The 24,917-nt window shown below is 41.2% G+C and overlaps 2 protein-coding genes across 5 annotated transcripts; one reads left to right on the top strand and one right to left on the bottom strand.

Moving 5' to 3' along the window:
- Window positions 1-806: 806 nt before the first annotated feature.
- dnajc1 (DnaJ (Hsp40) homolog, subfamily C, member 1) lies at window positions 807-9,953 on the bottom strand. Its single transcript, XM_036556435.1, has 12 exons — window positions 9,619-9,953; window positions 8,431-8,532; window positions 8,228-8,274; window positions 7,680-7,845; window positions 7,282-7,379; window positions 7,090-7,180; window positions 6,862-6,958; window positions 5,671-5,831; window positions 5,410-5,529; window positions 4,999-5,047; window positions 3,830-4,263; window positions 807-1,254 (listed from the first exon to the last, which is right to left on the bottom strand). Exons 1-12 carry the CDS (start codon window positions 9,781-9,783, stop codon window positions 1,186-1,188), a joined length of 1,599 nt encoding a protein of 532 aa, XP_036412328.1. The 5' UTR covers window positions 9,784-9,953; the 3' UTR covers window positions 807-1,185.
- A 5,397-nt stretch (window positions 9,954-15,350) lies between these two features.
- On the top strand, window positions 15,351-22,277 carry bmi1b (bmi1 polycomb ring finger oncogene 1b). Of its 4 annotated transcripts, none has more exons than XM_036556694.1 (10): window positions 15,351-15,823; window positions 18,880-19,011; window positions 19,705-19,801; window positions 20,000-20,055; window positions 20,367-20,411; window positions 20,563-20,671; window positions 20,843-20,885; window positions 21,008-21,106; window positions 21,257-21,337; window positions 21,660-21,998. In XM_036556694.1, exons 2-10 carry the CDS (start codon window positions 18,894-18,896, stop codon window positions 21,996-21,998), a joined length of 987 nt encoding a protein of 328 aa, XP_036412587.1. In that variant the 5' UTR covers window positions 15,351-15,823; window positions 18,880-18,893. The 4 variants fall into 4 exon arrangements, with proteins under 4 accessions (XP_036412587.1, XP_036412584.1, XP_036412585.1 ...); XM_036556691.1 differs by having other exon boundaries at window positions 15,353-15,823; window positions 20,367-20,417; XM_036556692.1 differs by lacking the exon at window positions 15,351-15,823 and adding an exon at window positions 17,648-17,693 and having other exon boundaries at window positions 20,367-20,417.
- The last annotated feature ends 2,640 nt before the right edge of the window (window positions 22,278-24,917 follow it).

A 24,917-nucleotide genomic window follows, 5' to 3' on the forward strand; every position in this document is an offset into this window, starting at 1 on the left:
GAAAGTGTCAAACTGATGGAGTACCTGTTATATATGGTTTTATATAGATCTTTTTGGAAAATAGTTCTATATAGCAGCAAAAACTGTTCTGCTGTTGTCACAATGTCAAGTTTCTAACAATAGAAGAACGCTTTTCAAAGAGGTTCTATACAGTACCATCTACAACACATTCTTTATCGATCTGAAGAATGTTTTCACAATGCAAAGAACGCTTTAATCATGTAAAAGGTTCTCTGAGTGTTCTACGTAGAACTATTTTCTTTGTTGTGAAGTCTTGTGAACATCTGAAAATCTTAAAAGTGAGTAAACTTACGGGTGAATTTAACCTTTTTTTTTTAGGTTTCTGTATAATTAATAAATAAATGAAAACGTTGGTATAAAGGTTTTGTATTATGAAATGGTTAAGATGTAGACATCAATTGAAGTGGCTTGATTTGAAATGCTCAGTTCTATAGACTGCTTTTACAGAAAACGGTCACCAATACGCTGCCTGACGTCTGGTACAAGATATGAAGCATAATTCTTGTTGCTCAGTACTGACATAGATGGGCAAGACATATCAGTATTTCACAGTGACTGAAACCTTTTAAATATTAACAGATCCCAGGGTGATTTAACAAAAGACAGGCATACACTTAATTTTTTTTGAGAAAACTTCCTTGTCATATTTTTTTTCTTAAATCTGTTACGCTGTGAGCATTTCTCTATAGATGTCCTTGTTCAGGAAGTGACAGTACTATTATCACTGTTTGTGTGCTAAACTGTTCTGTTCACTCTGCAATGTAACAGACACCATGACCCCACTATACATCAGTTGTACACGATGCTTTATGTTTCATTACAATGTGACAAACGGATAAAAAGAACAACATACTGGGTCTCTGAAAACAGAGAGACTTAGACTTTCTGTTCCTCTTGCTTTAAACTGCACTATGAAACATTTGCGGTGGAGACTGCAGCAGAGAATGATTTAAAATAAATAATAAACTGATTTTCAGCACATCTGCTGTTTCAAATAATACAGGTCACAAATAGATTTCTCCAATACTGATATGTCCAAGTACTGCAGAACATGCCAGGCAGCATTAGAGCTGACCGGGCCGATGTACAGCATGATTTTGGCAAAGCTAAGGCACATGACAGAGAGATGAAGGTACAGAAGGAAGGGCTCGGAGGTCCAGAGCGTCAGCTCTTTGCTTGTTTCCGTCTCTGCACCAGCTCTGCGAGCAGCTTGTAACGGATCATACACTCCTCCTGAGGAGAAAACAAAGATGATGATAAGCAAAGTTAAAGAACAGGTATATATCATAGTCATATGCAGTTTGAAGACCCCCATTCATTGTGTGACAATAACACATCTTATATTTTCATATAATTGTAGTGCACAATTTCTATTTATTTCTCTGAGATTACCAGATGGAAAAATAAAAGATTACGTTTTAAATGTGCCATGACTTCTGCATACATCACATTTCATGTTTTTTTCTGCCTCAGTATGTTATATTCATCAAATAAACAGTATTTGTGCATTAAAACGTGCCAAAGCACGTTCTCTGCAGAGAATGTGTTATTGGGAACATTAACTCATTTTCACTCGAAAAAATTAACAAAAGAAGTCATTTGACCAGGGGTGCCCAACTTTTGCCCAACTGTACATTAGCCATTTAATCTTGTGTCATCAGTGATAATGATCCTTTACATTTTTGCCACTGTATTTACCAACTGTTGACACTGAAAGTGCATGCTTGAACCTGCTGATGCAAGATGTAAACGAAACGTAGACATAATTAATTATATATTTTCCTAATTCTCTCCCAATTTAGACAATTCCACCAGCTAGTTAGGACACCCCCCCCCACACGATACCAACACCACTAGGAGGGCAAAGGCTAGTACAGGCTTCCTTCAAGACCTGTGAAGAGACACCACATCTTTTCGAACTGCTGCTAATGCAACATCATTGGACAGCTGAACGCACTCAGGGGAAAGCGACAACCACCATTTATGTTACATCAACTGACAGATGCATGCGCTGACTAGCATCGTGCTGAGTGATACCCACCTAGAGAGCGAGGCCAATTGTTTACTCTTGGACTTCTGGCCACAGATGGCTGTGGTAATTAATTATATGATTACAATTAAACATGTAATATGAACTGAATAAAGCAAAATGACAGTCTTAACTCTAAGACTTATATCGGTCAGGGATGCGTGGGATCAGCAGCATTTTTTTGCTTCAAACGTGATCAGCATTTGGCCAAATTATTGTTTATTTTGGCCTATTATTACTTCAGTTTTATGACAAAAAAAGGTGCATAATCAGAATCGGCCAAGATCAGAATCAGCGTAATTTATCTTCAAATCACGCAACTGGCAAAAAAATTAAAAATGATTATTTTTTTAATTTGTCTGATCTGTGTTGCAATTTTATGATGTAAACAATGTGAGCCACGTAAGAGCAGCCAGTTGCCTTTTACTTTCGATGTAGCACTTAATTTGATTTATGTTATTTAAATAGGTAACAATTTTTTTCTCTAAGGATTTAAAAAAATGCCAGTTTGGCCCATTTGAAATGTTTCTCTTTGTAATGCACATAAATACATAAAAGACGAATTTCCAAAAGGAGCATTCCAATTTTTTTATTTATTTTGTAATTAATTCTATTATTCTATTATGTGATTAAATTGCACGTCACTGTGTTATATCAGCTTTGATAACCATAGCCACAGGTACACTCCTCTGATTTTTCAGCCTCATTTCTATCAGCCACATCTGTAGCGGTCAATTCATTAACAGAGACAACAAAGGTGACTTCTTTGTACAGGCAGAAAAAGACCGAAAACCCCACTGACATATAGGAAACAAATATACTTAATATACTTAGGAACCAGAGGGCAGATGCTGAATTCTGTTGGGAAGCATATGTGCGAAACATGTAGAATTTCTCAGATGACGGTGCTAAACTTGGTCCTAAACAAAAGAACAGCTTTGGTCTTATGCTTGTGGGTATATTTTGGTTTGTCCATCAGAATTTACATGACCAAATCATAAGGCAAATTATTTAGTAACTGCATGAAATAAATGTCAATTTTTATTTTATTTATTTATTTTTTGTAAAAGTTTCCCTCAAATTAACAGAAAATGTGTTTTATGATCATACACGTATCGCTATATGCTTACAATTTACTGCTGGAAGCCAAAAATCTTTGTAATGTTTTATAAAAATAATTTTTGCAGAGAAGATCACTGAAGAGATGCCATCTGTTTATAGTTTATAGCCCAGATTTGTGGAAAAATGGGTCGACCTTTCAGTAGACAAAAAATTGTGAGTTCAGCTTCTTTTATTATAAAAGTTTAAAAATTACATCAGCCATCTATTTGACTGGAAAGAAGACAGTTACAGCTCTCATATGACCTCCACCTTTTGAATGCAGCTTATGAAATATGAAAGTTATAAAGAACATGATGAAGTGTGTTTTGGAACCACCGGTGGTGGGGAGTTCCCTGGCCGTAGTTTTAAATGTGCACTTTATAGTTTCAAACGTATTATTTTAGTTATTTTAAACTTATATGTGGAACACAGCTCCTGCCTTTGGCTTCCGTTATTAGTGAGTTTCATGACCACCTATGTCTGAAAGTTTTCTTTTCTAAGTACAGGGGAAGCATCAAAATTAATGCCCAGTGTTAAACAGTAGTGCTCCACAGATGCGACAGACAGAGGCTTAAAAACGCTGAGGTCCTTCTTTAACACAAATATCGAGCCAGATCATTTATGGTAACAGACAGCTCGTACTTTAAAGGAGCTAGCTGACTGAATGCTTCAGCTCACCTTGCTTTTCCCAGGCACCACTTTAGCGATCCTGTCCCATCGTTCAGCAGTGCCTCGTGGGTACTGCTGCAGGGCAAGCTCCAGGAGCCTCTGCTGGTTCTGGGTCCAAACGTCATCAGAAGCGCTGGGCTTCTCCTTGGGTGGTGCTGAGGGTGAGGACTTTTTCTCGTCTTCACTGTCCTCATCCACAGCCGTGGGGTCAAAGTCTTTCTGCCTGCGCCCTTTCACCCTTTCCTCTCCCGCTGCTGCCCCAGCAGCCCCTGCTGCTGATTTCCTGGCTCTCCTCCTCACGGTCCGGTTCTCAGAGTCTCCTTCAGCATCGGGCTCCGAGGGCGCCGATGGCTCGAGCTCCTCTCGTTGGGTCATCAGACTGTCCGGGACAGAGCCTTTACCAACTGTCGCACAGCTCTTCAGATCTGAGAACTTTACCAGCCCTGAGAGATCGAGAGCGAGAGAGAGAGAGCGAGAGAACAGAAGATACAATATGTGGGGAAAAAAGAGAGAAAGAGCAAGTGAAAGACAGAAAGCAACAAACAAAGTGAGAAAAAAAAAAGAAAGTGAGAGTGAGCAAGTGAGTGAAAAAGTATGAGAAAGACCAAGTGAGAGAGAGAAAAAAAAGAAACAAAAAAGAAAAAAAAACAGAAAGAGAAAGAATAAGGAGGCGGCACAAGAAAAAGCGAAAAGGTTAGAGAAAGAAAAGGAGGAGAGACAAAGAAAGAAAAACAGAGAGAAAGAAAAAAAACAGAAAATGAAACAGAAAAAGAGAGTGAGAGCACAAAAGAGAAAGAGAATGAGTATAAGAGAGTTAGAAAAAGAAACGGACATGAAAAAAGAAATAGGTAGAATAGGGAAATGGAGACAGATAAAAATAGACAAATAAAAAAAGAAACAAACAGAGATGGAGAGCATGCCAAAGAGCGAAAAAGAAAACAGACACAGAAAAAGAAACAAAGACAAAAAAATAAAGAAAAAGACAGAAAGAGAGAGACCAACAGATCTGAACCCCTTTAACTGTGAGTGTGGCATGTGGCCCAAACTTCACTGATTTACACTCATGACTACACAGCTTACAGATTCATAGTCGTTAATAACTGAATAATTAGTGTGTAGTTTAATTCTGTCTTTTAATCAGAAGTTTACGGGATTGTCCTGTATTTGAATGGACCTACCAGGTGTGCTGGAGACGCTGTCTTTGATCTGTTTCACTTTAGCTGTAACCTATAAAAGAAAAAAACATTAAAATTCTCAGAGTTGGGTCATTCACTGAAAACAGTCTATTTTATCTACTCTGGCATTCGGGCCAATATCTCATTCTCTCAGCCACGTTTCAGAGGTCAGCTTTACCATTAACTACCAACTAATTCCTTTAATGCCATGCAATGGACTGCCGACCTGTCCATGTTGTTTCTTGCCTTCTGCCCAATGACCGCTGTGATAGGCTCCAGCACCCCCCACGACCCAGAAGGATAAGGGGCTTAGATAAGGTGTGTGTGTGTGTGTGTCTGTGTAATTCCTTTAAGTTCTAAATTTAATATAGCCATATCGCTCAAACACTACGTATGCACTGCTTAAACACCCACTTCAGCAACGGATCTGCCCAGTTCATGGGCGATCTTCTCCCACCGGCCTGGTGTCCCTCCGGGGAACTTTGCCATGCTGCGAGTTAGCAAGCTGACATCCTCTTCTGTCCACCCTGGAGTCTGAAAACAAAAACATTACTCAAAATACAATTTTACTTCTGAACTTCAAACAAAAGGTTTATATGTCAAAAGATCGATTAAATTTTTAGCGAAGCGTAAAAAAAAATAAAAATAAATAATTTTAAAAAACTATGGACTAACTTTCTTTTTCTGCTGTTTCCTATCCTCCAGCCAATCGTCCATTTGATCCTCAATGTCCTCGATGGACGTTCCCTGGTCATATGCAGGTATGTAAGCTGCCTCACTGGGCTCATAAACTGGAAACTCCATCTTGGGTTTCTTCACCTTGGGACGTTTCTCTCCTGCACAGAACAACAAACACTATTACACTAGAAGGTATGGTACAGTTGATGTTTTAAGGAGTATTTCTGCATTTTGAATGAGGCACAATACAGGACATTGAAAGATATCGTTTACATGAGTCTTAAAGGCCCCAAAAGTGCCTATTTTCATTTCTGAGGAAGAAAAAGATGTAAATAAAAATATGCATACCAAAAAAAAACTATTTAAAAAAACAATTTTAAAGTTACATTTTGGCAAAAGATCAAATAGATCTATAAAGCATTAAAACCTTACAGTTCACAAATTCTTAAAGCTGCGCTATGTAAAAGTTTTTAGCATCACTGAGTCAGAAGAAACAAAACATGCTAAAATACGACGTGTGTGCTCTGCTGCGAGTTGCCCTGTAAAGCCTGAAATAACTGTTTAATAATCAGAGGCATCGCCTCAGACTCACAGGACTTCTTTGGACCGTGTCATCATCTTTACGTATTACAGCCACACACTCAGGCTCAAAAAGAAGGTGCTGATGAAGATATGATGACAATTCATAGATAATTCACTCACATCCTTGGAAGACACGTCCTTCATCAAGTTCTCTTTAAATACTCTTTCAACGTTCTCACCGACATGAGATTCATCTGCTTGGGGCCCGAAGCACAACCAACTCGACAGCAAAAATATAAGCTGTGTAGAACTATTTCACAGTTTCTATATTAGACATGCAATTTGTAATCACTGTTTATATTGTGTCGAGAGGAATAGAAAACCCGGAGTGTAGTGATTACAGACAGTTTGAGCATGGACTGGAAACTGCTGCAGCTCCGATCGATTCACATACTCCGATACACAACATATCAGCTACAAGGAAGGAATTTCAGGTGCGTTTTTCCCTCACAAACCTCAGTTATTGCAGAAAAAATGAACGCTGACATTAGTAATAACGAATGAAACCAAGTGGGCGCCACCTTTTAAATCCACGGTTCGCCATGTTAGCACTTTTAGATGATTATTCCTCTACAGATCACGTAAACTGCTCCGGGAGGGTCTTACTTTGCTGACTTTCTTGCTCTGCTAGTGCTAGTGCTTCTGCTTCTTCTTTCTCCTTCACTTTCATTTCTTTGTAATCTTTGTAGTACTGCTTCACGTCCTGAAATCAAAATGCGTATTAAAAAAAAAAAATCAATATACTTTAATTTTTTCACCACGAACAAAACTGAACAGATAAGACACATGCAGTAAGTATCACGTAATGGCAGCTTTGATGTGGTGGTGAAGTACCTGTATGACGTGTGGGAGAGACTTCAAAGAGTAATACAGCCAGATGCTCAATTTGAGGGGTAAAATATCATGCCAGTGCGGCTTATCTGATCTAAGGTGGAGAGAAACAGATAAGAAGCTTATTAAGGGCACTACGATCACTGTAAGTCACTTGGTTATGAGTGCAGAATCGCACGTTTTTCACATCCTCACCTCTCATTTTTCTCTTGTCCAGTGGTCTTCACTTCCTCAGCTACCTTGCTGCTTTGCTTCTTCTTCTTCTCTTTCTTCTTCTTGCTAAGAAGTTCATCCTGAGAAACATGAGAGAAACACAGTGTGACAGACCATACATCCATCTTAATGACACTTCATATTAAGTGACCCTTATTAGTCCCACAATGGGAAAATTTCACCTCCGCATTTAACCCATCCGTGCAGTGAAACACCACATACACACTAGTGAAGACACATACTAAGGGGCAGTGAGCACACTTGCCCAAAGCGGTGGGCAGCCCTATCCGCAGCGCCCGGGGAGCAGCTGGGGGTTAGGTGCCTTGCTCAGGGGTACCTCAGTCATGTACTGTTGCAGAGATACATAATACCATACTCACCAGCTGCTTCTCCAGATAGATGGACCAGATTACAGCGTAGTGGCCCACTGTGAGGATGAGGAACAGGAGGAAGCCCAGCTCTCCGTTACTCATCTTCCTCACACGACGGTAGTAGAACATAGGCTGCCTCCAGTCAGGCAGCCCATTAACCAGAATGTCATCATATCTGCAGAGAAAGTGCTGTTAGATTTATCGCACCACCAAACCCACAGGATGCTGAGCACTGGCTAGAATGGTATAAACCTCAGTATTGTGCTGAAGAGCAGTAGATCTGCACTCTCTGGAGTGATGGTGCACCATTCAGCATCTCTGAGATGAACTGGAGTAGCTTTTGTGATCCAAAACTAATCATCCAACATTAGTTCCAGACCTCAATAATGCTCTCAAGGCGGAACGCAATCAAATCTAAACTACCTGAATGACAATCAAAATCTTTAGAAGCATCTAGACGCTGCACGTTGGATTCCAGCTAGAGCTAAACTTAGTTATTTGGTGGTGAAAGTGTAGAAACAAGAAAAGCAATAGTAGCTTTTCTTCTATCTCCTTACCGTTGCCTCCGTTCTTCATCCTTAAGAACCTCATAGATGGCGACCAGCTGAAACAGAAATGAAAAAGATATTCAAGTATGCTCTTTTCCTTGTCATATGCTGTTTTGCAGGTTACAAAAAACCTGCAGAGTTCCTATAACATAGCATGCAGTCCTATAGGTGTTCCTTAAGAGCAGATGCTTTAGTGTGGAGCACTGGTTTACCTGTCTGAACTGGGTTTCGGCGTTTTCATCTTTGTTTTTATCAGGGTGCAGGGTGAGTGACAGTCTTCTGTAGGCCTTCTTGATCTCAGATGACGTTGCATCCTATGGATGAGAATTAGCCTTATGAGACAGGGCGACAGACTGAGACAGTACAAACCTCTGCTTAAAACAGCTACATAATATAAGGAAAGAAAAGTCTGAGAACAACCCTTTTGTGTGAAAGGCAAAACAGCACATCTAGCTAACTACCATAATATGTCACATGCGTGCCAGCTGGTGGCCTTCTTGATCTGAGATGACGTTGCATCCTATGGATGAGAATTAGCCTTATGAGAGAGGGCGACAGACTGAGACAGTAGATGGAAAAACAAACCTCTGCTTGAAATAACTACATAATATAAGGAAAGAAAAGTCTGAGAACACCCTTCTGTGTGAAAGGCAAAACAGCACATCTGACTACCATAATATGTTACATGCGTGCCATCTGGTGGTTTAGCAACGTGTGTTGAACAGTCAGTAAAGCTATGGTTTCGTGATTTTCACATTTATCCACACCGACAAAGGCGAAATAAAGAATAACATCCAAGGCGAGACATTTTCTTATATGCGTTTAGAACGGAATCCGCTTTCCACTCCTAAATGATGGCGGTAAATGTCGAGATAATCTAGATAAAATGGGCTAAAGAAAGGGTTAAGATGAGGTCGAAGCAGACAGTAATTTATACACGTAGTTTTCTTCTCGAGAAAGCCTTTTTTCGGCCGTTATACCGCCGCTAAACGAACAGGCCTCAAAAGCCTCGACATTTTCTTGAGTTGCTAGCGGTAGTCCGGTTGCGTTGGAGGCGGCGTTGGCTAACAAAGGGTGCCGCCGACCTCAAACCCACAACAGCAAACAAACGGAAATGAAGACGTGGATCTAGCTAGCCAAGTAAGGGGTAACCAAGTAGAAGGGAAACACTCCAAGCTGCAGCATGAAACGCCTGAACAAAGTTAAGCTAGCCGCTTAACTTCTATTCGACCTGAGGCTGAAGCTGGCTTCCTCTTCTCCAGCTTCTTGTTCGAATTTTCCCGTTCCACCTTAAATGGTGTAGCAGTATTCATACATACGAAGCTGAGTGATATACAACCAAGCGGGCCAAAGAACATTTTGGTGAAAACAGACGTTAAACAAACCGTACAGCTACTTACTTGGCTAACAGACAGGAACTCGTAGAAGGTCTTCGGAATTTCCTCCACCAGGTCGAAGAGCTCCAGGTCTAAGTCCCACGCTGCGGTGGGTAAAGGCTGGATTACCAAAAGAAAACCGGCGACCCAGACCAGCGCGACCACCCCCGCTGAAGAAGGCATTTTCATACTTAAATGTGTTTTTCACGATGTGTTGACATCAACTGTCCATTCCTACGTAGTGGATATCTATCGTTTAAGGTAGCCTAGCATGCCCTCCCCCTCTCGCTCGCTCTCTTTCTGTGTCCTGTCCTACGTGGCCTCTCCGCTCCGCTGTGTGGTGGTGGAGGAGCTGCAGCCGCGGACGCCGCATTCACAGCCGCCGCCACACGAGCGACCAATCAGGGTGGAGCGGCGCTCACACACCGGGCACAAAGAGCACTGCGATGTTTCACAGAGCAGCAGCCATTTACCATCACGTTAAAATGTAGAAGAAGCATCGTTTTCTTGTGAAGACGGGCCAAATAATCCGTTCTGATACCCTCTGCGTTCCGGGTTCAGTCATGCGCAGTTCACAATGAGATCACTTGAACCAGGTCGTTTCATAAAATATTTTTTTTGCCCTCACAAAATAAAAAATAAATAAATAACAAATAAATAACAAAAAAATGACATCTTCCCAGTGATCTATATAATATGTTCCCGTGGAGTGTCTATCTATCTATCTATCTATCTATGAAGGTTCTATACAAAACCATGAACGACCATGGTGAAATGGTTCTTCTATTGTATATGGTTCTTGTATAGCTTGTATACAACAGCAGAACCCTTTTTGGTGCCATACAGAATTATTTTCAAATAATTTCTATATAGAACCATATACAACACATCCTCCATCAATCTGAAGAACCATTTCACCATGGAAAGAACCACTTTAGCATAAAAGATGGTTCTTTGGGGGTTCATAGTTCTATATGAAACCATTGTCCTAAAGAACCCTTAAAGAACCATCTGTTCAGGAATATCTCCCTCCCTCTCTCTCTTTTTCTGCCTCTCTCTCTCTCTCTCTCTCTCTCTCTCTGTCTCTATCTGTGGGAGATCCGCCTATCTTTATTTATTTTCCATTATTTAATTTTTAAATTTAATGGGTGAAGATGAAGTCTATCCGTTCTCTCAACTTCGGCCCATCGGTCATCCAGCCTCTGACCCCGGGGAAAGATTTGAGCTCTGGAGGCCTACAGCTGGAATCAGGTGACATTTCATTTGTGCTATTAACTAAAACCATTTTAACGCGTTTTATTATTTTTATACTCATAAGTAGTCTGCAATCCAGAACCCTTCATAAGAGGTGGATTACAGATCTAGACTCTGATGGGTTTCGATTCCTTTTAATTAATTTTATTCATGTATTATTAACCACGTTCCTTTCGCAGATGAGGCTTGGCCACTCTCATCTGTTCTAACAACAAAATTTAGACCTGAACACGGCCATCAGGTCTCGGGATGAGGGACACAGTCTCGGCCTAACTGGTAGAGTGAAATTCCTTATCTCTTTATTGTTTATAATGACCACAACTATTAGCACTGGCGACAAACACGAGCTGGAGGTCAAATGCATTTGTCATTTTATACAGTATATATACATATAGTCTGCTTTTCCACCATAAGTCTTCCTGTACGTTCTCGAAATGCTGTCTGGTTTGGACAGCACGGCTCTGGTTTGACCGCCTTCTAAGACAAAGAAGAACCCCACTGTTTCCGTGAGCCTGAAACTGAAGACCAAACTTCTCCGAGTGGAAGAGTTTCTGACTTTATGTAACACAATTGAAGCTTTCACTGTGGATCAGTGCTCCTCCACATGGACTCCAGCATCCCATTAATGACACTTATCTGATCACCAGAGGCTCCATAATGCACCGAAATTTCCCTGCAGCAGGAATTAACCAGCTTTAGCAGTTTTAACCGGATCCAGTTCACAATAACCCGCTGATGTGTGTGTTTAAACACACTCGGCTGGTCCTTCGAAATGGAGTTTCTTTGTGTGTTTAATGTATCGATAGAGCTAATCGATGGTAAAGACCTTCTCCAGAGCACGTTTGGGAAAACAGCAGCTACTTTATGCTACATTATATGTTATATATTAGAATTATTAGATTGAGAACATAATATTTTTATTCAGCCAGTGGTGTTATTTTCCCTAAATTGCTGTTGGTTTTCACAAAATAATTATAACCTTAATTTTCATTCACTGTAGACTTTCACATTTAATTGTACACACACACACATATAGGCACACAAATAAATTCATACATATGTATGAATATGTATGTATGTAAATATATTTACTTATATATACATAGAAAGAGAGAGAGAGAGAGAGAGAGAGAGAGAGAGAGGGAGAGAGAGAGAGAAAAGCAACGACGATCGATTATTTTTCTCATTTAATTTTTCTATCATGAAAAAGAACACTTATGACGTAATTACGCAATTATGTTTTTCATGCGCTTAAAAATTTAATTGCATATGTTTCTTACGCCTTATAGCTGAACTCAATAATAATAATAATAATAATAATAATAATGAAGAAAAAATAATAATACGCTAATCATTTACAATAACTTTTGTAAATAAAGCGTATCCGATTTATTTGGTCCTGAAAAAAAATTAGTACTAAAGGTACTGAAAGCGAATACAAGTGTAATTCAGTGTAAATGCGCTGGGAATGAGTGTGTGAGTGTAGAGGAGAGCGGAAAAGCTTAATGGAAGAAAAGATAAAGCAACTCTAAAGGAAATGAATACTGACAGACAGAAGGAATAGAGACAGATGGGAGGCGCTGATGCAGAAGAGTCGCGGACTGACAGAAAAATCGTAAACCCCCCCCCTCTGAATTATGTTATTAAGTTTGGTATTAAGCTTTAGGAGCACGCGCTGCACACGCAGGAAACAAAACTGAATGATGAAACGTCACTTGTGAAGGACTGTGGCGACGTGACGTAATCAGACGAAAATAACCCGATCTGACTGACGCTTTGGTCTTATTAAAGTTCAGCTCAGGAATTTGCCATCTGTGCCCGGCGCCTCTGAGCTCTGCTGGAACGACAAAGCAGAAGTCCTGACCTCCATTTGTCATTCAAACCACCGATCAATCAATCAATCGATCGATCCATCTTTTAAAGCACTAAAGAAAACATTTAGCCCGGTTCAGAGAAATGAATCAAATCCAGCCCTCTACACGAAGCCCGACACGCAGGTTTATTAGTAGAATAAGAAACATTAGAAATGTGTATTTTTTTATTTTTAATAAACCTCCCTGTCACGTTAAGAGAGGAATATATATGTTTTCTTTTTCTTTGACTACTTTCTGCATCACTACATGAACACCGTCAGATGAAACCGACACACTGACGCGAGCTACAGCTTGAAGTTGGGAAAGTCCACCGGGCTTTGCCTTTCGAGGTGATGACGTCAGAAAACTGAAAAATCAAACTCAGTTTGTTGCATCAGTTAAAACGGTAGCCAGCTTAGGAAAAACAGTGCGTCTTAACCATGTCAAAAAAAAAAAACCAAAAAACAAAAACAAAAACAAAACAACAAAAAAAAAAACACCAACAACAACAACAAACGTTAACGTCGCAGAGTTCTCGCGCTGGTTGTCCTGGCCACGGTCCAACTTGTGCACTAACCAGAGCGCGTAGCTGAAGAATCCTCGCTGCCTGTTGACCTGCTTGCGGCCCCGACTCCACGCGCTGTCTAGGCGATGCACTGAGAACACGAGCAGAACGGGCAGAATTCTGGTCACATTACTAAGAGCGGAGATTCGGCCAGATACGTCAGAACCAAGTCACAACGCCTAAATGACGCGCAGAAGGTTCAGACTTATGAGGCGCGCGCGCTTACGTAAACGGGCTGAATTCTGTACTAAAGCGCGCGCGCTTTAGAGCGCGGCTTTTTTGTTTTCGCTGCGCGGCTGACATCACCGCCGCGTTCGAGATGTACAACCGCCGGAGCAGAGAAAGCCGCACTGACCGGTGCTCCTACTGAAAGGCGATGTCCTGATAGGCCCGCGTTCAGCACACACACCTCTGTTCAGACGTCCTAAAGCTCCAGACGTGTTTTTTTAATATTAGCAAACTGAAATGCTCTGTCCGATAACGCTGAACATAAAAAACACCTACAGCTTTAAACCAACTATGTTTATATATATATATATATATATATATATATATATATATATATATATATATATATATACATAGGCTCATTGCCTCATTACTCTACACTGTGTACCGTGCAGGTACATTTTTCATTCATCAGGGTACAAACAATGTAAATGTACCCTCAAAATACTGCAATGCTTTTAAGGTCCAACTGTGTCCTTTACATGAGTTTGAACCAGGAGAAAGGAACACATTACCTTTTCATAACCTAATGTTTTAAAACAGAACAATAAAATAAAAAGACTGGAGACGAAACGGGGCGTGTGGAGTCAACACAACTTAGAAAATGCGATTTCAATGGATTTTGGTACAGTTATGTTCCCTAACTGAAGGTACTGAAGATCTACCCTCCAGGGTACCACCTCAGTGAGTTTTTTTCTGAGTAACTGTTAAATGGAATTTATTACATTTTTTTTCCTCTGAAAAAAAGCTCACCCTGACTCATTTTACCGCTCGTGCTCTGTTGGGAGAGAAGATCATCGCGCATTAGCTGTGATCACACGGCCCCATCTCAGAATAAAATGTGGTTCACGCCCTGTTTACAAGGACGTATCTAACTGAATATCGACACCCGAAGAGCAAACAGGGGCCTAATTAAACTACACGGAACTAAAATCAAAATTTGATTTTTCTTGTCTGCTTTTTCATCCCCGCCTCTGGGTTTAGGGTATCGTGTGCTGACCAAAGTTATCTTGGTCAAACAGCCTAAGCAGGAGTGATTACAAAACGTCTTGAGATGCCCTCTGTGATCCCCAGTCGTACTAATGCTAAAGGGAATTGAAAAGGCCTCCGTCAACAACAGTACTTTTTATTTAAATCTACATATTTGTCAATAATAAAAACCGTTTTCTTTCTGTGGGCTCCAGAGCTCGCTGAGCTGAGAGTACAGACTGCAGTTCTGTGAGCACCAAGCCTGTCTAAACCACACACCGTATCTGTTAAATTAAGGTTGGGGTCCAAAGGGTCGCACATGAGATTTGCCCGTTAATAACTATCTAAGGCGAAGGTTCAAAGATGACTGACTTAGCCGTATAGCAGCAACACTCTTCTGCGCGTGCTCACAGCGCAGTTAAAACGATAAATAAATAAAAATAAAATAAAATAAACGTCCTAAATATCTGTCCTCGTGGTAACTTACCTCGTCTAGCACATCGCAGCTCATGTTGTTTTAGACAACACACAACGTTGACGTCGCAGCATCCACATATACAATCTAGATTTTGCCACATTGTATATATATAACGATGTATGTCATATATATAATTTTGGCGAAACATATATATGAAGTGGTATGTATATTGGCAGTATCCATATTTTGGACGCATCCACAGTGCAGTGAAGCCATTGTCTAAAAAATATATCGAAAACTTTCTGTAAGAGCATCGTGTGAGTCCTGTCTAGTATTCATTAGCTGCGTGCATTTTGGAGCTTTTTCCCCTTTTTCTTAGGGGCTGTGTTGGGGACCCTTGTTGCCCCCCCCATCCCCAAGCGCTCATTCCCAGACTCCCCGAGAGGAGGAAAGACACCACGTGACTGAGCGGGGCGGGCGGACTAAAGCCATTTTGGGGACGGTGTCAGTTTCCAGAGCTCCAGCAAGCAGAGCCACACACATACACGCTCGCATACACACACACACACACATACACACACACATACACGGCGTCTTTCAAACCGCCCAACGAAGAGAGCAGAGAAAGCGGAGAGCCGAGCCAACGCAGCCGTTTACCGCGCAAATTAAAGCTCCTTCGTCCAGAGCCGCGGCTTCAGCGGCTCCGCGGATCGAGAAGAGAACAGAGCGGTGCGTTGGCTGCTCGGCTGGTCGGTGTTGGTGCGAAGCGGCGCAGCGAGGCTACAATGGAGCTGCTGCGGTGGAGCCACTGCAACTGACAGCGTCTGCACTTCATTCCAAGATGGCCGCTTGGGTAGCATTCATTTTCTGCTGATCGACTCTCAACTTTCATTGTCTGCCACAAAATAACCGCTGGACAGAAACCGTCGCGGAATAAAGCAGGTAGGTGGTTTATGAGCCAATGTACACGAATGAACGCTCGAGAGACGTACACGTAGGGTCTATCCTGCTGCACCGTGACAATGTTGTCCTCCTCCTCCTCCTCGTACGGTTCCGTGTCCCCTCATACGTACGCGAATTTATTTAAATTTCCTCCCTTATGTGCTGGAAATGCCGCTGTGGAGCCCATATTCGCTCACCTTGTGGTACAAGCTGGGGTAATAATCCCTTTTTGGGGTCGCTCGTGTGATTTGTGTGTCGTATTTTGGCTTAAAAGTCAGAAAAGCAGAGCCGAGGTGGGTCTGGCGGTCAACGTTTTTGTCCACTTTCACACATTTGTTCTTGGTAAACCATCAACGAATTGACTTCTCGTTTTGACATAGCCGCGTTCTTTAGGTACTGTAGGTGTGGTGGAAATTGACGTGACCACGTTTTGTCCGCTGTGTTTAATTTTATTAACTTAACTTCAGAAGGTCTTCTGGCTGTGTGGTGAACCAGGCTGATCGAATACACTAGCCTGGTAGCTTATGTTGTTATGAAGTGCGTGGCCTGCTAGAAAGTCGGGTTCTCATTGTTCAACTCTTGAAGTATTGCATTACTTTCTTGTCAGATTAAAAAAAAAAGAAAAGAAAAGAGGCTGGGTTTGAAACCAGTTAAGGTTATATGGATAGGCGAACCGCTTTCCTTCTTCCTGTTGAAGGGCAGACTGGCTAGCTTAAGAAGTGGTTCCCTCAAATTCGCACAAGTTGAACAATATTTCCAGTCAGTGAAATTGTGAATGGCTCAAATTGGTACTGGTGAGCGGGGCAGATGTCGTCCTTAACAAACCGAGCTGTGCTGACCCACTCCTGACATGTCCGCTACATGTAGGGAAAAATCCAGGTGAGAAATGAAGCCACGGGTGAAGTGTCATTCACACTGAATGTGCTGTGGAGAAGCTGTTTGTAGGCCGAGTACTGGAAGTGCAAACCCTGAGATTATCAGGGCTCATCCGATAAATATTCAATGTATGTCCATATGATGATGTCCACTGTTGAAGCTGAAAACACTGAAAGCGACGGCGGCTGTCCAGCTGTGAGGAACGTGCCAGGCTGTCCGTTTCTGCTGAATGACAGGATCTTGACAGGTCAAGTCACCTGTTCTGCCTCGGCTGGTTCCCAGTGGCATCACAACAACCGTGTTGTGTACACATGATAAGATTTCCTCACCACACTGCATAATAGAGGCATAGAAAAATGAAAATGTGCACCAGCGGGTTTAAAGCCAGAGACATTATTAATTAGTAGCAGCTGGCTAAGCGGGATGGTAAAGTTCAGAAATGACTGGAGACTAAAGTTAGGAGATGCCAGATCAAGAAACGCCTCCTTATGTGAAAATATTTGATTGGATTTGATTAAAAGTCCAATTTTTTTTGACCATCCGCAGCGAACGAGTAAAACTCCACTTTATGGAATAACAGCGTTTCTTTCAGAGGAGAACTACTGAACACTTACAGAAGGTTAAAAGTAAATAGAGTGGGTAGGCTAATGTTAGCGCTTTGCTTTTATATAAAAAGGTTATACATGAAATTAATTGCAGCTTCTTCTTCTTTTTTTTTGTTTTTTGTTTTTTTTTTTGGAACCTAAACCTGTGTGCTGAGTTTGTGAGCTCTCTATTCAGAGATATGGGAGATGCCTAAAGCCTCTGTCAGCCTGTGTGCGGTGTTATTACCGCCGTGTTTCGTAGCATTTGCTGATATTAAGGCTGCCTCCTCCCAGTCCCGCTAAAACACGGCGGCGGGACCACCGACACGAGCCCCGCGGGCTTCCGTTGCCTCAGTAGGTACTTCGGGAGTAAAGAAAAAGGGGGCAGGAGAAGCAGCCGCACCGCGACGGTATTTCATTCTTCCTTAAATTACTGTATTAGGTGCCGGTTGTAGGCAGAGGCAGACCTGTAGTCCGCCAACGGTTGCTGCGTACTCGTACCAAAACATGAGCTCAACAATGGCGCGCCGTTCTCGGCACAAACTCGCCCGTGAGACGAGACGGTGTGGCAAAATGGCAGCCGCGGCAGAGCCCGCACGCCTCGCGGTAGGAGCCAGTGGAGCCGCGGGCCGTGTTTTTTATCCCGCCGTGCGCTCGTAAACGGCCATAAAAGTCATAAAACGACGGGACCCGTGAATCCACCAGGCCGCGCAGCTCCGTTACCGACTGCCGAATCTACGCCGTCGCCATAGCAACAGCGAGCGTTGGTGTTTTAGCGCGAGCCACCTCACCTACGAATGGCGCGAAATCATGCTGTGGTGGTTCAGCTGTTAGCATCTGCTAGCTCAGAAAAATTATTTTATTTAGTGAGTTTTTCGAGAATGGCGGGGTTAAAACGCCGCCGGGTTCAGCTTTTTCACAGAATATTACCACATTTCGCTTCAGTAAAACGGCCAGTAAAATCGTATGGCAGAATCATCTCGAATTATTACACGAGAAACAGTTTTTGAACGAAGTTGATAAGTTGTTTTTGGCACTTTGTGAACGGAATAGTCCTGAGTTTTTGAGGTTGTGGATATCTAGAGGGAAAATAAAAGCAGAGAAAGCATTATTTTTTTGCTTATAGGCCCGCTTGTCTGAGAGCACGTTGTGTATTCACCTCTGTGAGAGAATAAAAACAGGCTTATTTATGTAGCCGTTTCACCTTGGTAGGGTGCACGGACGTCCTCAAAACGGCTCTCTAGTAAAGGTAATAGTTACATATATAGAGCCGTGAACACTCAGAGAACCCCGTGAGTGTATAAACTGATTTATCATGGTTAAATGGTTCTTCTCTGTGATGGAAAGCTTGCTGTATGTGGTTCTTTTAGAAACAGTTCCGCAGTTGTTATGATGTGTATAGCCTGGAGGCCGTTTTTCTAAGCGTGTGGGCCTGGAAAAGCAGCCATTTAGGTTGTAATTTTGTGTTAAAATAAACCATCTTAATGTTTTAGACCTGTTTTCAGTGCTCGCCGCGGCAACGGTCAAAGCAGAGCTCATGTAATTAATTCAGTCCTCTTTTTTGAACACGCTGATTCTTGGTTGTGTCTCTCTCAGGTTCTCAGGTTCATATGAAGATGCATCGAACAACGAGGATCAAGATCACGGAGTTGAACCCGCACCTGATCTGCGTGCTGTGCGGAGGATACTTCATCGACGCCACCACCATTGTAGAGTGTCTGCATTCGTGTAAGTAACTCCATCCGCAGAAAGTCTCCATGAACTTTTTTTTGGTTTACTCTTTTGTTAAACTTGCTAATGCAAATCCAGTGACCCTTACTGTTCATTGTGTAGTGCCTTAGTTATTTAGGTAAAGTGGTTTAAGAATAATTCGGATAGTTATATCGAGTGAAAACTGTAGCCCTAAAATCCTCCCAGCATTCTTAGTGGCTTTGTTGGTTTTTGTTGCTCTTATTTTTTTACAGTTTTATTTTGCTCTCCTTGTATTTGGATGTTATTTCTGTGGTATAGCACATTTATATGCTGAATGTTAAGTTTGGGTTTTGTGTTGTTTCTGTGTTTTGTGTTGAGGTTAAGGCAATAAGTTCAGTTTTGTTGAGGAAAACTAAGGAGGATCTAATTCTTTCCAGAATAAGCAGAATTCAAAAGAGTTGAGTACTTAAGGCTCAGTTGAACTGTTTAAAATGACTGGGCTGTTTGAGTTAACCTTGCTGCAGAAGTGTGGTTCACTGACATTTAGACAGTAACTATAACTGAAATATACAGTTATTGAAACTGTATATATTGAACCTGTTAAGTAACTTATTGACTTTTCCGAGGCATTAAGTTTGCATGATGTTTTTAAGTAAAGTCAGTTAATTTAAGTTTATGCTCTAGTTTGGCTTCTCCATACTGATTTTATGCCACTGGTTTTGTTCACAGTCTGTAAAATGTGCATAGTGCGGTACCTGGAGACCAGCAAATACTGTCCGATCTGTGATGTTCAAGTTCACAAAACAAAGCCGCTGCTGAATATCAGGTAACCTTTTTTTCGATTACATTAATTTCACTTAGAACGCTGCACACAACTGTATTTATGTTTTTCCATTCTGCCTTTTTCCCCCCTAACGAAACCTGAAAGTTAGTGAGTTAAAAACCAAAAACCTTCCCACTGTATTCCCCCCCGCCTCCCCTCCTCTGGCAAAACTGTCTATATTCAATTTTCTCTGCCTTCCAGGTCAGATAAAACTCTTCAAGACATTGTGTACAAGCTGGTGCCTGGGCTCTTCAAAAGTAAGTGGCCAGGTTTTGCATGGTCCAGAGTGCTAATATATGTGAACTTGTGTGATGCTTTAATCTAATGAATAAAAATGTAAACAGCCTAGAACGGAGACACACTTGAGGAAAAAAAAGCCTTTTTGTGTTTCAGTCCCACCAACAAGGTTTTGTTCAAAAGTTATTGCAATCTTTGACTGCTTTAATCATTAGTTTTTTTTCATATATATAATTACATGGTTGCTACACCACAGATACGATCATTTTCGTCTTCAGTTCCTGAAAATTTGCCAGTATGTCTATGTACTGATCAGTCTTTTGTTACACAGATGAAATGAAAAGGAGAAGGGATTTTTATGCAGAGCATCCATCAGGTGACGGTAACAGAATTTTGTTTAATAATAAAATTCCTTTGTTTATTCACACTGTTGTCACTGTTGTCTCGGTTGTGCTGTGAGTCATAGCAAAAAGTGAAATTCATGCAAATTAAGCAGCCGTATCATGTTCTCTGTGTTTGGGCTGCAGCTGCTAATGGATCGAATGAGGATCGAGGCGAGGTGGCTGATGAGGACAAGAGAATTATTGCTGATGACGAGATCATCAGTCTTTCCATTGAGTTTTTTGATCAGAGCAGGTGGGTTCAGCTAAACGTCAGTTTTTTACCAAGACATATTATCAACTTTAGCAATATCAGTTTCCTTTAGTGGGATAACCTTTAGTGGTTCTTTTGTTAATGGTGTAATTCAAGTAGGGGGAAATATATGAAAGGTTCTTTCTGAAATATAATTTATATTTTATTTTACAGATTTGAAAGTGGGAATGGGGAAGACAAAGGAACTACAAAAGAGGTCATTAATTCTCTATCTAACTTATCAACTTTGTATTTTAAAAATATTTAAACCATTTCCCGTTTAACATATTGTGAGAGTTGTCTTCCTAGTTATCTAATTCATCTCTTTAACGTCCACAGGCAAATGTTAAGCGATATTTACAGTGCCCTGCTGCTATGACAGTGATGCATCTCAGAAAATTTCTCAGAAGTAAAATGGATATTCCATGTACCTTTCAAGTAAGTTTCTAAAATTGTGAATTTGTTTTTTTTGTCTTTTTGTGAAGTTTTTTTGTCTTCCTGTCACAGAATTGTATTTTTACATAATTTAAGAAATGTCTGTGAACATGACTAACTTGAACAAATTTTTTTAACAATTTTTCCTTTCAGGTTGAGGTCATGTATGAAGATGAGCCTCTGAAGGATTACTACACGTTAATGGATATTGCCTATATCTACACCTGGAGAAGGGTAGGAGAAATACTGTCTTCTTTTACTGTGCTCTGTTTTCATTGATTTTCTTTTACAGAATACAAGTCTTACAGGGCACTATACCAGTGGAGTTTCTCATTTTACATATTTGTCCTTTAATGCTAACCCCTTGTGCTCTATGCATATTAATTCTAAATTTTGAGATGTATCATTTAGTAATTACTACAAATTATTTGGTAATAACTATGAAACTAATTCAGAAGTTATGTTGTTATGCTAGTCAGGAACTAAAGTGAGGGCCACATACAGGCCCCTAGATTTTAGAAGTTTAACATAGTAAACCCTCACTGGCGTTCTACAGAACGGGCCCCTGCCACTGAAGTACCGAGTTCGTCCTGGCTGCAAGAAGATGAAGCTGAACAGCCCGAGGGCCGGCGCCACCGGAGGCACAAAGCCCGAGACGGAGAGTGACTCCGGCAGCGACAAGCCCAGCAGTCCCTCCGCTTCTGTCCCTGCCCCTGCCCCCTCCACATCCTCCTCCTCGTCCAGCCCGGCCGCTCCGGTCAAGACCCCACACGCGACCTTCCCCCACATCTCCACAGTCAACGGAGTCTCCACCAAAGCCAGCCCTAACGGCCAAGCCCCCTTCAGCAGCAAACCCAGCAAAGGCTCCCTAAACGGCTCCAGCTCTCTGGGGTGATCCAAGGACTTACGGACAACCAAAACCCTTCAAATCCCGCTTCAGAAGAGCCAGCTCTGTAGATGCTTTCTTTTCCGACCACCATCTTTTATTTTTTTCGTTTTTTTTGTATTATATATGTTTAAATATATATACTTGTTTTGTCACAACGTGTGCAAATTTTGAAAAACATGGCATTTTGATTTGTTATGTTTGTGTTAATTACTAAGCTTTCATTGGCTGAAGGAAATTGTGAAGTATATTTTGTGGATGAAGGAGAACTCATGAAAGGGGGCGGTGGCGGGATCTCATCATGTGATTTGTATAAACGCCAAACCATTCATTTAGCTTAGAACATAAATGTGTAGAAATCATGATTTTTCTGGTCCTTGATTAGAAAGCGACATTGAAATCTCAGTCAAGTGAAACGATTTGCTTACACACGTTGATTCAATCGATTGAAAAGTTAAGGGCTATTAAGTTCGTGTCGGCTCTGACGTCCTTCTGAACGAGTGCGGAGTTTCAGCGTCAGACCTCTGACTCGCTCCAAAATAAAGAGGTTAGTGTTTAAGGCCTTTGTGAATTATGAGCTCCCAGTGGTGGCTTCCCACATGTGGAGTGGACGTTACCGAGCTGCAGCTGAGGATGGAGAATTGCTGCTTAGATTTGCTCCTCGTGCGTCAAGACTTCTGTCTTTGAAAGTTTTTTTTTTTTTTTTGATACTTCAGTTGTAGTATTAATGTTCTCTGCGCTCCACATCTCTTTGTAATATTCATCACAACTGTTTGTTCAAGCCAGTGTATCATTTCTTGTCGCACAATATGAAACCTTTATCTAAATAAACGTTTTACATTTTTATTACTAACTGAGCGTCTGAGTGGAGTTCTCTGGGGGTGATGGATGGGGGTCCTGTTTGCCTTCAGTTGGCCTGAATGAATGATGAAACCACGGCCTGTTCAGCCAGTTACGGTAGTTTGTTAGCACACAAGACAAATATACAGTGTATATATATATATATAGAGAGAGAGAGAGAGAGGTATGTATGTGTAGCCCATAGACTATAAGGACAAACCACTGGAATCTTATTAAATTAACAGTATGTATAAACTAAAATACACAACCTATATTTAATAGATTATTTTTTTAGAATTTTTTTTCTTTTTTTTTTTTTGCTGTGACAAAATCAAAATCGTTGCAAGCGACACGTTCGTGCTGTTTTTAGATCCATCAGGGCTTCCATACCAAACCAAAAATGTCCCTTTTTGTCACTTGGAAGCTTTATTTGTTTTATGTCTACTTCATTTAATTTCATAATTGACGTATTAATTTATTATTCAGCAGGCAACCAACTCTACCCGTCTTAAAAAACAAAAACAAAAAAAAAATCCCCATGTTTGTCGTTTGAGAACAGAAAAGTCAAATCAGCTGAAACGCTTAAAAATATCAGCTGCGTCCAAAACCGCAACCTGCCTCACTGAACAGCGCGCCAAATATACTGCACCACCAATAGAATCCCAGTCATCAGGAGTACAGCGGTTATGTGGTTTGGGACGCAGCTATCGCCCCCAGTAACCCGTATGTAAGCTCTGCATCCCGGAGTTCAGCTGTTTAGTGGTCTATTTAGTACTTATTTAATGAATGCTCGTGTTGGAGAGATGAAAACGCCACAGGCCGAATGAAAAAGAGTAAATGAATGATAATTATACAAATTAATCGGATTTTTTTTATCCATCTGAGGTTCAGACAAGCTTTTCTCCGCCAGTGACAAAATTTTCTGTCCCACAGAAAATGAAATAATAATAGATCAGGCATAGCGGAGCTAAAGATGGTAATTATAAGTAACTTAAGTTAGAAGATTAATTTTTACGACGCCAAATAATTAATTACACGATTATACCAGCGTAATTAAGCCAGGCTGGTAAGTCTAGTCAGGTCTCCTTAGTTGTCATACATCAGTAAAGGCCTCAGTCACGGCACTGTAATCAAAAGGCCTTAAAGCTGTTAGTGATCTGCGTGTGAAGCTGCTCAGTGTTTAAAACGAGCTGAAGAGGCTGAACAGACAGTAAAAGGATGTGAGGCACAAAATCCCAATTTCTGTCCTCCTTTATTCCCAATCAAAACAAAAGCTGAGGCTAAAAAACTAAACTAAAATGCTGAAAGATGTGCGAATGTTCATAAATTACTGAATTTAGTGTAATAAAAAATAAGCAAAATAAAAACAGATTTTTTTCTGAGTCTAAAACTTTGGGGGACGAAACACGCACGCGTTAAAAAACGAATGAGATTCGGTGATTTTATAAACTACCGCCAACCCTGAATTAAACTACAGTGAAGGGGCTCCAGCCTGAGGTCCTACAACTGACCAGCTGCTATTCTCCAGGTCAGTCTGGCTGCCCACACAGAGCGGCAAACACCAGTTAACGTATTTTAAATGTTTGGAAATTGAAAAGAAAGGTTATCAGGAGTTACAGTCCGCGAGCAGCACCGGCACATCGCCTTTAGCTGTAAATCAGGAACGCAGTAAATATGCGAGCTGCTGTAAACCGCGCATACGAACGAAAACGAGGAGCTGATCCGGAGCCGCACTGATAACAAGCCTGTAATTAATCCAGCGCAGTCTGACATTTTCATATGACAGTGGAAACCAGTCCTGAGATCCGTGACAGGCCGGTACTCGCTGTGCTTAACGGGCTCAGACCAAAGAACCGGACCAGCCTGGCTCGTAGGTTCAATTTTCGACTTTATTAATATTTATCTAATATCAAATCTGAACGTTCATCAATAAAGTGGGCTTGTGAAAAATAAGCTTCACACAGCTTTCAGACTGAATGAATTCGGTTTGTAGATCTGGGCTGAACGCCTGCAGCCGAGTCAGGTCTTAAGACGCAGCTAAACGGGGCCTAAATTTATAGACCGGTTATATTTTTAGCATAATTAATA

Source organism: Colossoma macropomum, unplaced genomic scaffold (assembly GCF_904425465.1).
Source record: "Colossoma macropomum unplaced genomic scaffold, Colossoma_macropomum, whole genome shotgun sequence".
In the NCBI taxonomy this organism is placed as follows: Eukaryota; Metazoa; Chordata; class Actinopteri; order Characiformes; family Serrasalmidae; genus Colossoma; species Colossoma macropomum.

What these genes read in the sequence shown, in the direction of transcription:
- dnajc1 (XM_036556435.1), bottom strand. Translation starts at nt 9,783, where the DNA reads ATGAAAATGCCTTCTTCAGCGGGGGTGGTCGCGCTGGTCTGGGTCGCC. An exon ending in CCGAAACCCAGTTCAGACAG is followed by an intron (nt 8,275 to 8,430) that starts GTAAACCAGTGC and finishes TTTCTGTTTCAG; the next exon opens with CTGGTCGCCATCTATGAGGT. An exon ending in GGACAAGAGAAAAATGAGAG is followed by an intron (nt 7,181 to 7,281) that starts GTGAGGATGTGA and finishes TCTCCACCTTAG; the next exon opens with ATCAGATAAGCCGCACTGGC.
- bmi1b (XM_036556691.1), top strand. Translation starts at nt 18,894, where the DNA reads ATGAAGATGCATCGAACAACGAGGATCAAGATCACGGAGTTGAACCCG. An exon ending in GGTGCCTGGGCTCTTCAAAA is followed by an intron (nt 20,056 to 20,366) that starts GTAAGTGGCCAG and finishes TTTGTTACACAG; the next exon opens with ATGAAATGAAAAGGAGAAGG. An exon ending in ACAAAGGAACTACAAAAGAG is followed by an intron (nt 20,886 to 21,007) that starts GTCATTAATTCT and finishes TAACGTCCACAG; the next exon opens with GCAAATGTTAAGCGATATTT.